The sequence below is a fragment of the Egretta garzetta genome, unplaced genomic scaffold (assembly GCF_000687185.1).
Source record: "Egretta garzetta isolate BGI_Z169 unplaced genomic scaffold, ASM68718v1 scaffold252, whole genome shotgun sequence".
In the NCBI taxonomy this organism is placed as follows: Eukaryota; Metazoa; Chordata; class Aves; order Pelecaniformes; family Ardeidae; genus Egretta; species Egretta garzetta.
The window spans coordinates 452,720-470,396 of record NW_009259028.1 but is presented as its reverse complement, the minus strand read 5'-3'; the positions used below and the strand labels follow the sequence as shown (position 1 = coordinate 470,396).

At 37.1% G+C, this 17,677-nt stretch overlaps 1 protein-coding gene across 4 annotated transcripts in view; it reads left to right on the top strand.

Annotated features, from left to right (window-relative positions):
- The window catches only part of TASP1 (taspase 1), an 89,891-nt gene extending 73,872 nt beyond the window's left edge, over positions 1–16,019 (top strand). Inside the window, exons 12-13 of one of the 4 annotated variants that reach the window (XM_009634662.2) lie at positions 3,973–4,046; positions 15,829–16,019. In XM_009634662.2, the coding sequence (XP_009632957.1) occupies positions 3,973–4,046; positions 15,829–15,921 (167 nt within the window). In that variant the 3' untranslated portion in view covers positions 15,922–16,019. The other 3 variants (XM_035890235.1, XM_035890237.1, XM_035890236.1) reach the window with 3 other exon arrangements.
- The last annotated feature ends 1,658 nt before the right edge of the window (positions 16,020–17,677 follow it).

Here is a 17,677-nt window from a genome sequence, read left to right as displayed (position 1 = left end):
GTGAGCGAGCGGCTGCGTGGTGCTGAGTTGCCAGCCGGGTTAAACCACAACAGGGTATATGTGTCTGGTCATGCTATGTGCCTATGTATTGGGTCATATGGACCTGTCTAATATAGATTTATGTTATGCTACCAGAATCAAAGTTTTTTTTCCTCTGCATAATCCTCTGCTTTGTTATTGTTTCCCCAAGTGTTTCATGAGTTGTTCTCAGTAGTGTTACAGGTTTGAAATAGCTTTCATATCTTTTAAGATCTGACATCACAAATTTGATCACCTAATTTAACTTTGTGTAATAAGGCAGGTCATAACATCTCACCTGGTAATTCTTCAATTGCATAATTTCTTTTTAATCTATAGGCTATTGTTTAGAAAGACACTTCACCTTTGTTTTAATTCATTATTGCTTTTGTCCCACTAAATCCTAACACTGCATCACCAAAGTGTGCCTGCTTACAGCCAGTCTGGGGTAGCAGGCAGAACATGTGCTGAAGGTGAGCCGGCAGATATATTCTTAATGATGGTTTAACCCACACAGACTCCAGTATTTATTGCTGTCAGATCAGTGACTTCCAGGATGCCAGGGTCAAGTTATGACAGGGCACATGGTGAGGTGCGTGTTATCTTTCAGTTTTGTTCTCGTATTACACCTTGTTGGTTTGCATTACAAGAGTCTTTAAATATCATGTACTATTTTGTCTGTGTTGGTTGTCTTGAGTCATTCACTCTAATAAGTAATTTTGCTCAAGACAGTTAGTAACATTCATGTTTCTCTACCCAACAGTTGAAGTTTATGTGTTTTATGCTTTTGGTCAACATCTCATCTTATCCATAAGACGAAGAACCAGAGATTTGGGAGGTGAACCCTTACAATTCTGATTATGGTTATGGGATTATCCTGATGGACAGCAAAGGAATTTTGGAGGGCTTGGATGGGAAAAGGTTTTAGAAATAGCTTTTGTATGTTATATTTTTGGGAGTTATTACTTGAATAGCTTTTTTTTTGAAGAAGTAGACTATAAAACAGACTTTGACAGTCATCTTACTCTAGTCTTTCAACTATTTGAAAGCCAATACTGTCTAATCCTGACTCCAGAATAAGGGCATGGGTTGCTAAACATACAAAGAATGCTGCAAGTTTGATTTACAGTTTTCAGATTTAAGAATGGAATAATTGTGACATTATTGATCTAGTGGAAAAGCATCCTACAACATAAATTCTATCCCTAAAAAGGAGTTAAGAAAATGAGAATACAAATTTGATTAAATAAGAAGAAACAAGATCAACTTAACCTTCAATTTATGTTTGCAAATGAGAAAAATGTTTCTATTCATTTAATGTTTGTCATTCATGTAAGAAAACAGGTTCCTCTTAAGGAAGATCTGGTATTTTTTCCTCAAAAATTAATCAAAATCCCCATATGTTGTATGTCATAAGTACAGACTATTTGTCCATTGATTCTTTTTTTTTTTCCACTGAAATAAGATTCATGTAGCACAGCTTATTCTAAAGATATTTTTTTCTCTACCACAGAAACTTTCTGCCTTATAGTGTATGCTGAGCTAATGTATAATTAAACATATGTAATATTTCTGTTTGGATTAAAGATAAATTGTGTATCAGTGTATAGAATAATGAAATCTCATGTCTTTCTTACAAAGATGATTTTTTTTAATGATTGAAACAAATTGCAAGGAAGTGATTTATTTAATGGTTGAAAATATGTGAAATGTCTTCAGATGAATACTTAATTTAGGTTTTTCTTTTTAATTCAGTACTTGCAATAGCTAGCAATAACCATGTTTTATGCTAGTACATGCTACCTTTGGAGGACAATATAGAAGGCAAAAATTATTAAAAACTTAAAATAATATGCCTAGAGTTGTAAAAGGCAAAGAAATAATATTTTGAGGGTATTTGTCCTGAACTGTTGCCCAACTTCTCAAAATTGGAAGTTAAGATTAAATTTGTCTCCAAAAAATAAATTATTTCACTTACAGTTGAACCTGTAGGGTGTTAGGGAGGGGTTGGCCTCATCCAACCCAGTTACGTTGCACTGAGTGTGCTTCTCCCTCTGAAAGCTTTTGGCTAACCTTTGGCGATATCAGTCATGCATCTATTATGGAGAAGCAAAGCGCATACCTAAATGAAGTTCTTTTTTCTTTTATGATGGTATCTACATATCTGCCAGAATCTTCAATTCTTGCCGGGATTGTCTAAACTTTGATCTTCTACTCTGGGTTAATTGCTATGCAAGGATAAATGGTTCAAAGGATAAGCATGCTCAGCATGCTGCGACTTTCATCAACCATATTAAAGGAACGTGAGGTACAGGAATGAGTAAGATTTGTAAAACCATCTAATGATGCTTTTTGCAGTATGTGAAAGATTGTCTAAAGAAATATCTGGAAATAGCTTTTCTTGGCATCTTGTGTAATTCATGTAACACTCCTCCTGTAATCCAAAGGAAAAAAGTATACTTCAGTGCAATTTTTTTAAACCTTTTACAGTATTCTGGTAACACTCCTCCTGTAATCCAAAGGAAAAAAGTGCAATTTTTTTAAACCTTTTACAGTATTCTATGAAACACCCTGAATTCTGATGAGCTACTCTTTCTAATTCTTTTTCACCCTTCCAAATTATGTATTTAATGAACACAAAGAAAAATGGCTTTGACATAGAGCAGGAAGAATACAGGGTGTCAATTTATAAAGCTCCAGTGGATGGGAGCTAAACATATGAATAACATGCTCTTTGAATTTTGTGTTGCAGGTGAGTAGGGGTGAGTGTGTGTATAAAGATACCCGTGCATCTATCAGGGAATTAAAGATCACTGTAACAGGCTGCTTAAACAATTGATAAATTGGTCCACTTTCAAACTTCAGAGCAACAATTTACTGGATTAACATGCATTAACAATAGAGGTTAGCAGTGGTTAGTTTTCTTAATCGTTATCACTACAAACACAACAGTTGGTCTTTAACTTTTATATCCTAAATTAGCTGTGAGTATACAGTACCTGAGAGCTGATGCTGTATAGCTAGTGCTAGAAGTCAAGGTGGTCAGACCCGAGAGTGCTTTGATGGGGAAGCCAAAATCAAAATGGGCTCAGTTCTTCTCCATCTTTCTTTCCTCTCTTACCTTTGGTGATCCCTACCCTTTCTCCAAAGAAAGGGGGTGATTGCATATGCTCTTGATGTAATTCAGCATACTTTTGGGACCAGGTCTTGCTCTAATTTTGCCAGGCATCTTTCTTGCTTATTATGCGGTGTCATTCTGCTTCTATTGGGCATCTTTCCTGCTTCTTCTGCAGAACTATTTTGCTTTCACCAGATGTCTTTTCTGCCTGCTCTGTATCTTCAGTTCTCATCTTGCAGACTTCTGCATGTTTTCCTGTATCCTACTTGTGCAGCTAAATCACAAATCTCCATTTACCCATTGGTAGTTACATATTACATATATATTTATGCTCTGTTCTGTGGAAAAAATGCTCATTACTGGTTATGCTGTTGATAGTGTTACAATTCTACAGAATCCTTGTATGCCAGCTGGGTTTATGCTATTGTAGTGTGCTTATGTTGGGGTTCAGGACAAGCAAATGCAAATTATATCTACTTCTACTTTATGTGTGCAACAGGCCTCTGCTTTAAAAGTTGGTCCTGTCTTTTAACCGGAGTTGTATTTGATGTATTTCTCATCTTGGAGGCTCCATATCATTGAAGTAATTGAGAACATTCTGCATATTAGTTCTGCAGAGTGTGACTGCAAATAGTGCAGGAAAATCTTGTTTGTTTGATAGCTGTTTCTTTTGAGATTGAATTATTCTGGTAAGTAGTTTTTGTTCTTTAAGTTTCTGTCCTTTCCCAAACTCTATTTTAAGCTATACTTGTTTCTCAAGATTCCAGTCTTGTTAAAATATATCTTAAATTTTAAACCAACGCATTTTTTATGACTTCTTGCATTTTCCTTTATAGTGGAATTTCTGTGGAGCCATACAACAGAGAGCATGTGTGTAGGATATATGTCTGCACAGGATGGCAAAGCTAAGGTAAGCCATGAGGAATAGGTTGTAATGCAGTAGAACGTGTGCAGAAGGCAAGGAAAATATGAAGTAATGATAATTAAACATATATTTTTATAATATATAAATATATCTCTTTAAGAGAACAAAAAATTAATGGATGCATAAGCAGCTAAATGTATCTATTGATTGGGCATTTCTAATTCCTTTTTTTTTTAATTGCGGCAGTTAACAAACCTACATGCAACAGTTAATAAACCTATGCTAACGTGTATTATGTCAGGAGAAGGTGCCACAAACTTGTATCCGTTCCCTCAGCTGATAGTAATTGTATTTGAATAATTTCATCCAGCTTGATTCAGTTATACTGGCTATTTAGGGTGATACAGTATTTTTCTGTGGGCATGTCTTCCTTCAGATAAAGCAATTGCACCATCAAGGAAGAAAGGAGAGGATATAAAACAAACTTCAAGCTAGTTCCTAGAGTAACGTCTGTGATAAATAATTCGGTTATTAACATCTGTGTTTTCAGTTTCTTGGGGCCTAATCATATTTTTTTTTCAGTGAGAGAAACAATATATTAAAATTGAGTTTAGCAATGGAAACTGGAAAAGTCCCTAACATCAAGATGAAAGAGTAGGGATTAACCAAGAGGGTGAGGCACCTGCTCTTAGGAATCTAGTATTGAAGGGAGAAGGCAGCAGGTATTGGGATGTAGCAACTAGAGCATTTAGGAGAGGTGTTTGGGCAAAGAGAATGAACATGGGAGAGGCTGCAGGCAGAGACAGAATCATAATTTCTGTAGACATTTCTACATGTGTGGCCATAAATATTGAAGACTGAGTGAACAAGCAGAATTAGTTAAAGGAAGTGGGAAAAGGGGGAAAGAGCTAGAATAAGAAGGCTCCCCAATACAGTTAAAATAATGGGGGAGGCAGAGGTGTTTCCTGGAATACTTGCATGTATTAGAGGAGAAGATGGTAGCCAACAAGTTTATACCAGCAGATAAGAGCAAGACAGACACCCAGCATTTTGACAGAAGGATGAGTATTAAAGCCTGCAAAAGGAAAGAAGTTGAGGGCCTGGATTTGTTGGCTCTCTCAAAAAATGGCTGCTTGTGTATCTGCTGAAGAAGAAAATTTAGTCATCAGCAATGGAGGGGGAGAGAACTACAAACCCCCAATCTTTCTCTCTCCTTTTTTTCCACTCTTTTTTTCTGTATTTCATTGAGAGAAAAACACAAAGAAGGATGTGAGCAAGGTAGTAAAAGAATGTACAAAAGAAGGAAATCTACATCAGATATTTTAAACAGCAAGAATGGTTTAACATGCTTGTTGAAGCATTGGGAATAGATGAGTTCATCCTCAAGGAGTAAAATGTGTAGGAAAAAAAGGCAAGAATGCCCCAGAAGGAGGAGGAAGATAAAAAGCAGCTGGTGAAGGAAGTGCTGGTAGAGGTGTTTAGTGAAGTATTAGCTTTCATGACTTATGTAGAGTTCTTTCCAGTTAATTATCCATGGAATAGAGTGTGGTTTTACTTGTTTTCTTAATATTTACTTCAGATTTATTAGAAAAGAATCCAAACTCAAGCTAAAAGCTCAGACTGAACTGAGCGAAACTAAAGCAAGCTCAGCTGCAGATGTTCTAGTATTTGCTAGTTAGTTTTGAAATCATTATCTTCTGTTCACAGTGAAAGGAGAATTATTAGAATGCACAATGTTAAATTACTCCAGTGTGCACACCTGCCTCTGGCTTACACCACAAGGCTCAAAATATTATAGTTTCTTCCTGGTAGTGTCTGTCTGATTAATAAATAAATGCTAAATGTAAAATCTGTCTGGTAATGAGTACTAGTATGACAGTGCCATGCCCAGAGATGGTTTCCTACTCACAGTTGCAACATTTGACATCTGGTGTGCATTGTTTTCATACTGCTGGTAAATTCTCCAGCTGGTAATCTTGATTGCGCTGACAGACACAGCTGCTCTTCTTGGTTCACTTTAAATTATGTTTTTGACCTTCATTGAAGAGTTAATCCCCCTCCCTTTCTTCCTCCTTTGAGTCTGTGGCCACAAATGCTTTCCAGAGAAAAACCACAAATGCTTTTGCTGCTGACTTCTATTGATCAAAAAAGTCTTCTGTCATAAAAGCTGGAATTTTATTCTGCTACAACTAGGACTAAGTTATAGATGGAAAACTGGGCTTGAAATAGAACACAATGTATTGCAAGTAAAAAAAAAACCAACCCTTTAATAGAGTAACTGGTTTGATACAATTAATTTTGAGTGCTCACCATGAAAGAATAATGGTATAAGAATTCATAAGAGTATAAAATAGCACTTCCTATAGAGTACCATAGCAAAATGATCAGGCAGCAGCTTGTACGGAAACATCTTGCTTTTCTGTTTTTCTAGGGTGGTAAAGAGCTTCAGTTTTTCTTTCTTTCATCAGTCTAGGACTCAAGTTTTATTCTTAAACCAAGGGGTTGTCACAGTGGCTGATTTTGGGCTGGTTCAATTTAATGAACATGAAAACATATTTAAAGCAAGACTTTTAGAAAGTGAGAAGGCTTTTAAGTGTCTACTGTTATGAATTATACTAATATTAGAATCATAATTATGTAAAGGGGTACATACTAAGGAAAAAGAGGATCCTGCTTTATAATTCTAGCATGATTCTTTGTGTATTGGAGATTAATGCATTTCATAACAGGACCTAGCAAATGGTGGTTCTGAATCCCAGGTGGAGATTATGGAGATATGGGAGTCCTTTCTTACAAAGCAAACACTTAGATGCTTATAAGCCGGACACCAGCTCACCTGCAGACACTGGTACGCTCGAGAGGTGGAAACGTACTCAACCAAGTAACCTATCAGCAACTCCTTAAAAGAAGAGTGGGATGGGAAAGTGGAATTGGAGATTTGGTTTGTACATCCTAACCTGCCAGTGCTTCTGGCTTTTAGCACTGTGAGCTCTCCAAGTACTGATTTGGAAGCGTCCTTGCAATTTTATTTATCCTTGCAGGTTTATTTCCTCCGGATTTGGAAAAAGACTGGGTTCTGCAGCCAGCCACTTGCCTCCAAACTAGACTGCCTGAATGCTAACTTGCCAGCCTAAATGTATAAAATGGCTGAGCCTGCAAGAAGCCTGTGGAACAATTTTGCACTGTGACTAATAATTGTTTGATTTAAAGCATACTTTCTGGAAAGGTGTCCAGTCTTTTTTTGGAAAACCAGTTGACTGGAAAAGTCACTGTTCCCTTTTGAAAATGTTTGGTTAAATGTTACTTTAAAAACACCATGGAGGCTTGCCAGATAAACTAAGTTCACACCTTATTGCTGACACAGTCATCTCTGGTTATGTGTCCTATTACTTGTCTTTAGCTCCCTCTCAGCACTGAAAAAGTATTTCCACTCCTCCACCACTGATAGCACTGGCAATTTCATCTTCACTACCTGCATAGTGGATATCTCATTGACTTCCCTCTGATTCTTATGCCCTTGAACCCTTAAATCACTGCCATGAGCAGCTGATCAAAGCATATCCTTGCTGGTTCAGCTGTACTCTTCTTTGTTTCTTGTCATCCTTCTTGACATAAGCAGTTTCATAATCACTTGGTGCCTGTGTTTGTCACATATTGGATGTGGAAGGAAACAAACTTTTCATCTGAATGGCTTTGACTCTTCAATATACTTCTTGGAACTAAGCTATACCACCTATTGCTACAGCTTAGCCAGGCTGGTGCCTGGGAGCCTCAGCTACAGTGAGCTTAAGGGACAGATATATCCTGGTTTAGAAGTTGCCACTCCCAGACTTCCCTCCTGAAGCAATACCATGACGGGTTGTTTCAACATTAGGCCTGTTCTTTGGGAAGATGAATGGACTTCCCGAGATCTCCTGAAGCAAGTTCCTGCGTTGCCATCCATATGATGGTAGAATTGTTGCATAAGCTGACGCTTAACTATTTCTAGCCATTAGTGAGGCTGTTGGAATATTCTAGACTTCTGTGAAAGTTTCTGGTCACGGCCGTAAGAATAGATGGACAGTATTAGTCTGTGGACTTCCTCTGCACTTACGCGGATCCTTTTGTAGCAGTAATTGCTGCATCAGCAAAGGTTAAGACTTCTAGATTGAAGGACTGGGAGATGAAGTATCTTCCTAAACTGAGGAGGTATGTTTTTTCTTTTTTGTTATTGTGATGTTGACTCATTAATTACTTAATATGAATTCAAGATCTTTGATAAGCAGTTAGCTCTTTCAGATTTCCTGCCCAAAAATTTCTTCTCTTTCTGAGACACTAGTCTTCAGAACAACCTTCCAGATGTTTTTTTTTATGGATCCATAATAGAGCCAACAGCTGATCCTATGATCCTTAGCATCAGCTAAGAAGGTCATCCTGTTACTGGAGCTGTGACCTCTTCAAAGATACTCTGGCAGCTTTCAATTAATCAGTTCCAATTTTCCTGAACTGATTAGGTTACATTCTGAGAGCTTAAGCAATTCCATGGTCACCACTGGGAAAATAGCTCTATTCTGATGGCTTCAGTGTTGCTGCTTGGAGCTCTGTCTATGCTGTCCTAGGCGATGTGCAATATTTGAGGTCTTAATGGTTGGTGTAGCATTTGGTAGAATAGTTTTGAGTGTCAGTTTGCATGAAGGGCTGTGCCATGTAATTTGGGAGGGGGAGAAATAACTCCTTGAATTCATGCATAATGTGATTCTAGATGTAAATGGAGAATGGGAAGGAAAGGAGGTGAGTCGGTAGGTTACAAGTGGAATTGCCTCCTCTTAGTTACGTAGTCTTCATATTTTCTTCTTCCTTGTCTGCTTGCCCAATGGAAGATGCTGCAAAGGAAAATAATTTCTTCCATCTCAAATGACAGTGCAGCATATGCCTGCAATGGGAATTCACATAGCAACTGCATCTCTTGAAGGCTCTTGTTATGGGTAGGCAGCCTTTCTTCGATTCAGTGTAGTGTATCTCTGCATAATCAAGCAGGAGCCCTTTTATCTCGGGCAGGGTCTGCAGACTATTTGTTCACTCAAGGCCCACGGTATTCTGTGTGCAGAAAGTATGTGGGTGGGATGTGCCACAGAACTTCTTTTTTTCCCAGATGTCCCAAGTTTCTTATATTCTCTTAGTGATTTAGAGTAGTTGGTGGTGGATGATGTTTTTGCTTGACAATATGTACTTCCTCATTATATTTTCAGCAGTGTTTGAAGTCCGAGCGCTTTCTTTCCAATGAAAAATCCAATCTCAGTATCAACAGTGTGCACTTTTGGTCCTGCATTACGTGTAGGTATTTGAAATAATTTGTCACATCAGTATGGTTCTCAGTAGGTATACATTTACTATATGATCTGTGTATAAATGTTGCTAACTTCTGCAATTATTGTAAATGTTGCAATATTTTTGAGATACTCTTGTAGTTCAGCTTCATAGGTTTTAGGTTTTGTAACAGCTAGATGACCTAGACAACGAGTTTCTAAAAATCTAGTTGTAGTATTGAATGTAATCCAATTCAGTTGCCAGATTAAATCTGTCTTTGGCAGATACTCTGTTCTTTTAACATGAATTACGAAGCTTTATGTTATAGCAGGTTTTAATGTTGCAAAGCTACATATGCCATTCTTTCCATTTTCTAATGAACCAAATTCAAGTTGCTTTTCAAGATACGAGGTAACAGTAGTGGAGAATGTTGCAAATTGCTCTGTTTGAAAACATCTGTCAGCAGCAACTGCTGTCTACACCAAATGTTGTGGTTGCAATATGCAAACAGAAACTTTATCTTTGACAGTTAATTTCATTTTCCAGTATGAGGAAACATAGTGGACAGGGGGACCATTTCCAGTTCACTTTTCCTTTTGAGATGTTAGGTGTCGTAATCAGATTTATTCGCCTTTACTAACATGGTATAATTTAGCAAAATTACTTCCCTCTGTGTTTGAAGTGATACATATGACAACACTGACTGTAGTGATTGCTGTTGGTTTTCTTATGGACTTCTGTATTTTACTGGGTAAAAGGTTTGTGAAAGCCCTTTGTCAGGAGAAGGGCAGTTACCCAGTGCTCATTGGGTGAAGAAATACATCTTGGAAGAATCCTAATTCTAATTTGAAAATTAGTGGAAAAATTTACTGAGCATGTTTAGTTAACTGAAATACCAAGTCACATAATTCAGTCATTCATTTCAGACTACAGAGACAGTCTTTTAACTTCATGAGACAGGAAAAGTATATGTCACTGTTACACTTTTTTTTTTTTTCTTTAATCTGCGCTCTTCTCTGGAGACCAGGGAATCAGTCAGAAATTTTCACTTGAGAAGAACTCTGTGCATACAGTAGAGTATCCAGTTCTCTCATAAAAATAAGGTATTTATATTTGTTGGAAGTAACCTTCAGTGCTAAGATACCAGTTAAAACATTTGGGTTGTAGACCTTAATGGAAATTATGGGCTCTGAGATGGGAAGATAAGTTCAGTTTTTGGGGTTGAGTTCTTGCATAAAGCCAGTAGTTCTGGAACTCTCCTTGGATTTGGCCAACATATTTTAGAACGGACCAGAGAAGATGGGATTGTGTGTCCAGGTATGCAAATATAAATGCAATAACCTGTCTTAGCACCTGCAATTCAGAATGGTAAAAATCACATTTTAAGGCATATGGCAGTATTTTAGCATACCTCTACAAAAGCCTGGGACGCTGAGCTGAATAGATGATTGGTTAGTCCATGGCTTTAGACTGTCTAAATACATGTATGAGTTAAAGAGATTAAAATGCTTTAGTTTTCAACTTTCTTAAAGTTTTAATTTTTTTCTAATGCATTGTATGAATGTTTTTAGACACATAAATAGCGTGTAGTAATATGCTTAACGCACAGAATGAATTTGAGCTTGGAAAACTATTAGCTTCCTAAGCAACCTGTATGTAGAATCAGTATTTTCAGTGCCTGAGAGCCAGAAGCATGCCATCAGTATGTCTGTCTGTCTTTTGCCCACGAGGACAATCATTCTGGAGCCTCTCTCCCCCCTCTGCTCTTTTGTTGTTTTCTTTTTTAAGATTTCACCAAACGATTTGCACATGGGATGTTCTGATAGCAGCAGTTGCCAGTATTTTGCAGGGCGCCTTCTCCTTCTGTATGGCAGGAGTACATTCAAAGCGTGCTGGAGGAGAGCTTCCCAGGAGACAAAGCAGCAGAGGATGGCTGTTGCTGCTAAAACGGGTTATTACTGCCTAAAAGTGAGAATAGGTGGCCAGGTGGTTCTCGTGGTGGAAGCGTGTACCCAGCTAGAAAGTTTCTTGACCCCTGAGTGATTGTGAATGTCTAAAGAATATAAGGGTTTGGTGGTTCTTTTCTTCAAGGAGTAAGGTGGTAGAAAAGAATTTCATTCCGTATATGATGTTCTTGGTCTTTTATTATATTTCATCTCAATAGGGTAATGAATGGAAAAAGTTTGTTGTGTAAATTATTCTGTCCAAAGCACATCCTGAGCATGTAATAAGAAAGCTAAACACATGAAGTACTCCCTAGATTTGCTTAGTACTCCCTAGATTGCTTAAGAACTGAATGTGCTGCCATCTGGTAGTTGTACTCTGCCCTCTTGGCAGCGGTTGGTTGACTTCAGTTTTTCTCATGCAGCACTGTCTGTCTTTTGGCTTAAACCTTATATTTATTTTATATTGTATTTAAGCTTTTAATGAAAAAAAAAATGAAGCTGTTGTGGCAAACTAATACTTGTATGTGAATTAAAGTGGGCGACTAGCTCTTTAAAAATGTCTTTTTTTATATTAGTTGGTCTCAAGGTTGTTTCAGAATCTTTGTCTATGAGACATGAACTAAAGTAGGTCTTGGCACAACTTGTAGTATTTATTTTTTTAAAAAGGTATACTAGAGATAGGTAACTTGAAAGGAGATCAAATGTTTATGATGAAAAGACAAAACCATATATCGTCCTGGTAGCAGTTAACACTTATTCCAGGGCAGAAAGACCGATCAGTTTTGGACTTGAAAGGTAGTGGGAAACTTTCCAGTGTGCATCAGAAGGGACTGGGAGATAGTAACGTTCCACGGGCAGTGTATGCACCGTTGGCCTTGGGGGAGTTGGTTGCTACGTGGTTTTGGTTTGGTTAGGAGGAAAAGAGGGAAACGTGTTTGGATGGCAAGTACAGGGAGCAAGAATTGGTGTCTGAAGGCTGGTTAGCTTGTCTGTGCTTTATGGTGGGGTGGGAAGCAAAATCAAGTATTTAATCTTGGATTTACCTTTTTTCCTTTTGAACTATGGTTCCTCCGTTAAGCTGCAGACACAGATCTGTGCTGACGCACTGGTTTCCTAGCTGTCAGGATCTCTGCGCCTACTAGGCCCTCACCAACCTTGCTTTTTTCTAGGAAAGCAAATGAAACCAGAATATTCTCAGGGACAGGAAAATTTCTATTTATGGAGCTGAAGATACGGATAGGCCTGTCGTCCTTAATCTGCCTTTCCTTGGCATACGGTTTCCTCAAAGAGAGGCTTCCATGAAGCCAAGTGGAGGATTAATTCAGGAAAACTTTTTCTTTTCCTGTTTTTATGCTCCCAGGCATAAAATTTCCCCCAGATGTGAGTTCATTCAACTTGTAAAGCTGACAGACTAATCGAATTCAATTAAAAGCTTTCCAGTGTTGTTCTTTTTTGTTTGCTTTTTATTTTTATGTTTTTAAAATTTAAACCTAATCCACTGTACAATCTGGACTTAATGTAAAATATGATGTTGGAATATAAAAATGTAACAAACTGTACAAATAAGTTCTGTGGTTGTATTTAAAAATATTAAATGTTCTTTGATCTTTCTTTTTATTTACTAGAGTTTGTTCTTATGGCTAAGAACAAGGGAGATATAATTGTAAGAATTCACTTGGGAGTTTATCTGAAGTTGTCTTGGCATGGCAATGTTATCCTTTCATATTACTTATTAGGTAACATTTTAAACACTATTATCTTAGATCTGTCTCGTTTTTGTTCTACATAAGGCAGCCATTGGTGAAAGTAATAAGAAGTCAGTGTAAAACAGCATCTGTATTTGCTCTGTCATATAAAGTATGCAAACAGACAGGATGCAAGTAAAGGCTTTAAGAAAGGTTTTGTTATATGTGGTTTGGGTGTGTTTCTGTAAATGGAAATGTACAGATGCTAGTGTATAGTGATTTGGAGTCTTCTGTATGGGAAATGTGTTTTTCCTTTTATAGGAAATGAGGGTTTGTATAAGAAATTTATTTGGACAGCTATTTAAGCATAGCTACTTGATAATGTATTGCCAGATAGTGACTATCTGCTTATCCCCTCTTGTATATTTTCCTTTCCTTGCTGAAAAACTTAATAGGATATTATTCTTAACTATTTAAAATGACAGGATATATGAATTTCATGTGGATTCAATGAAGCCTCACGTTTTGCTCCTGTAATTATGTAAGGGTCTATTAGGCATTGAACTTTGGATTGCGGGATTAGTCAAGCCTATGCAAAAGGTTTAATTCATAACTTGGGTCGGAAGACTCATTTACACAAATCAGGTCTGTTGTAGTTACAACGAAAAATGTTCATTATCAAGATTCATGATAATCATGATAGTGCCATAACTGTTGTTTCAGTAACAAGCTTCCTCTCATATGCCTCTTGGCAGCATCCTTGGGCTTCTCTGCTTTTTATTGTATTACTACAATGATCTGCTAATAATTCTGACTGATCACTGTCTAAGCAATCTCACGTACAAATAATGCATGCCTCAGAGTGGGCCACTGGTTTGCTTTGATTGCAGTATCTCACTGAACAGTCAGCGGCATTCTTCCACTGAGGAAATTTGCTACTGTGCCCAACAATGCTGCTTTTACACTGCCATCCTATCCCACTTTGCATTTAGACATTTTCACAGACCTGGAAAAATGTCTTGCGTCTGTCGGCCATAAAATAGAAATTACCCTTCTTCCACTTGTTTTTCTTCCTTTTTCTTTTTTTTCCCCTTTAAAATTATGAAATAACATCTCCAAAAATTGTCAGTTACATATTGGGGGAAACTGTAACAGATTTGAAAAGAATCTTTTCTTCTTGAAGTGGTAAATCACAGTTGTAACCAAAATTGTTCGGAAACTAGGAAGATGTTCATATATCAAGCAGGAAGGCCAGAGATCAAAGTTTTAGCAGTAAAATGAAAACCTTTAAATGTTTTTAATTAAATCTCATTCTGTAATTTAATTGAAAACAAGACCACCTAAGAGAAGACACCAGGATATCCTTATCAAGAAAGGAATTAAAAGAAGCTGCCTATTAGATACAAAATGTCTCTTCGATGCAATGAATTGTGGTTACAGTCTAAAATAGCTTTCTACTCAATTGATGCAAGTTATTCTTACTGAACTTTTACATCTATGCCTTTTGTGACAACCCATTGGCTCATTGCAAGTTACACATTTTGCAGCACTTAAGTCTTTTAAATGGGATAATGTACATACAAAAACCTAAATATATAGTTGGCTGCCGTTACCAGAAGCTGTAATTTCTAAGTGCCAGCAACTTGTATGTTGTGAGCTTTATATCGTAGTAGGAATCATTTCTAGTTCCTAATTTAATAATTGTTTAGGGGTTATATTGTCTGAGCATTAATGAATCACCTGGTGAAACTTGTAGCTCATGAGAGGAATGAAGGCCAGTGCTCCTGCTTTGGTGGGAGGGATGGCTAGAGCTTAGCTTGAGCTGGTGAGTCCCTGCCATTGCCACTTTCTGCCTCAAGCCTGTGGAAATGCTGTTACCAACCTTACTGCATTTTGGAGTTCCACTAAAGCTCTTTTTTATGTTTTACCAGAGCCCACTCAGCAGCTCTGAAAGTAGGAAACAGTAAAGTTTGTAGGAACATGCATCTAACTCTTTTTCTGTTCTGTTTAAACACTGCTTTAGCCACTTGGCCCTATGTGAAAGCAAGCGGTATCTCTGTAGATGGCTCTTATCATAGCTCAAAATCAGCAGTGTGAATGAAAACATAAGCAGTTTTCACAGTAGAAAAACATGTGCAAGGGGTGAAAAAAAGTCATTACTTTTAACAGTAAGTCAAAGTATCTTTTCATAAAATGCACCTCAGAACATAAAGGATCTTAAACAGATTTTTGTGTCGCTGAGTTACAACAGTTATAAGCTGAAGTTTTGTGTACGCAAACACATTCTGGCTGAAACATTACAGAGCCATCTTAAAGGGCTGCTTTTAAAACTTATTCATGGAAAAGATGCCTTTTTCAGGAACGTAACTGCTCTTTGGGTCCATTTATTTCACATTTGGCAACAAGTCTTTGGGTTTTTGTAGGTGGACAAGTAGGTTTTTTATGCAGAGAAATGTCTTTGCATCCTGATCATCACAGTTGTCTAATTCTCTGAAGTGTTAGTTTATCTCTGTCAAAGAGTTTAATGTGTCTTTCTGTAAGGTATATTTCTGTAGGCAGAACTAAAATTTTTTGAATCACCCTAAGAAATAGACGTATAAACCACGGAATGCCACAGTTATTTTTCTTTTGTCTTCACACTGGATATTCCTTTATTCTACTTTCATTGCACTGGGTCATCCAGTTTACCTTTTCTACACATCTGTCACGGTCCTTCTCTTCATGTGTTAAACATTAACACAAACAAAAAAAGAATCCCAGTTGTTTGTGGCTTTTCAAGTTGCTTTGTAGTTTGAGCTCAGACTTCAGTGATGGAACAACTTAACTGTTCAATACTTAGAAGCTTGCTTTGTCCCCTGCATAATTTTGCCTCTCTTCTCACTCGATAATGCTCTCTTGGCTTTTCCACAGACTCACATTTCAAGACTTCCTCCTGGAGCCGTGGCAGGACAGTCCGTGGCAATAGAAGGAGGAGTTTGCCGGCTGGAGAGTCCAGAAAGCTGAACAGCTGATTCCTTACTTCATTGCAAAGAATGTGAATGACTTTTTTTGTATAATAAGTTTTTTGTGTTTTAACAGATGTTGGAAATTCTACTTTTGTTTTATACCTGGCATTGCAACCATGTGCACCATAACTTGAGACAAGTGCTGCTGTAGTTTATGTTCTCACTCTGTGAATGGGGGTGTGTGCATGTTCATTTTTTTCCCTAATAAAATAGGAACTCTTCCCAGTTGTGCAAAAGATTATGTGTGATTAATGATTGCGTTTTCATTGTTTTGTGTTTGAAAAACAACTGAAAGTTCAAAAAAAATTAATTTAAAGATATGGTCACAATTGTCATTCATGTTCTAAATTTATAAGTAACAGGCCTTTGAAGTGGCTATATAATTATCCAAAAATGATTATGGGTTCTTAAGTTTTTCAGTGGTTTAAGGAAATCCAGAGGTGGTTTAAACATGGGTTGTTTTTTTCCTCCCCAATAAGGAGGACTTTTTTTTTTTTTTTTTTTGTCAAAAAATGGTTTCAGTGAAACAAACTAGAGGAAAACTAAGGCTAGAATTGTTTTTAAATAGTCTTATACGTCATATCTCTGTTCCCAAACTAAGATGTTAATAGCTTCAAACTGTATGTATTACAAAAAGCTCTATGAAGATAATGTATTGTAACGCATTCTTTATGTATAATGGAATATTACAATGTAAATAAGAAAACAAAGTTTATGGAAAGATTCGATATTATTCTTCGCTTCTGTTTTAAATCTATTTTTAAGAGAGGTACAGAAATGAGCATATTACTGGATGCGAAGTGCAATGTGTATTAAATGGACGTTGGGAGGTCTGATACTAGCTTTCTTATTGATAAAGCAACTTCCTAAAGTCCAGCCACCGCATGGGTATTTATATAACTGTGTGTAATATGTATGTACTGTGCATAAATTTACTGTAATTCTTTTTATACCTTCAACAAAACTGCATTATAAAACAATGTAATCCTTGTCTGCCTTGTGAAGCATTGGCAGCTGAACTGTCGTTTGTCACCCATTCTGATACGTTAGCCAGATTGCCTGCGTCCTGGAAGTGAGTTCTGACATACAATCTTCCATTCAGTACCTTTTTCTTCACAGCACTGGCAGCAATAGAAGACTTTTGTAATTAATCCATTGTCCTGATAAGTATGCCAAAGAGAAACTAAAATAGTTCATCTTTTTCCCTGGTGGATATTTGATAATTCTGTTTTCAGAAATAGTGGATTAATAGATATTCAGACTGTATTCGCTTAATCGGGCATTGTACTTGCCTGTTTTGTAATGTTGTGCCTGCCTATAACAGACATACTTGACTGATTAAATGGTTACATGGATTGTAGTACCAATCTTTCATGGGAAAAAATCTTAATAAATTTTTTTTTAATAGCCTGAGTTCACTTTCACTCTTATGTTACAGTGTACATTGTGATACTGTCATCTTTGTGTGGTTATTTAATTGTGACATCAATGTAGTCCTATAGTTGAAGATATTTCTATAGAGTTCTGTAAATAATATGTAACAGGGGCTTTCCAGGTTGCAGAAACAAAAAAGTGGAGTGCATCTGTCTTGCAATAGGTTGTGCTGAGATACCAGACTGGATCCTCAGTGATGTACTCATGGTCAGTTGAATTGAAGAACTATACTACAGCACTTCACAAATGTTGCAGCAAAGAAGCTGTGTTGTCACAGCCATTAAAATTGCTCTAAGGTGCAGCCATTAAGTGATTGTGTG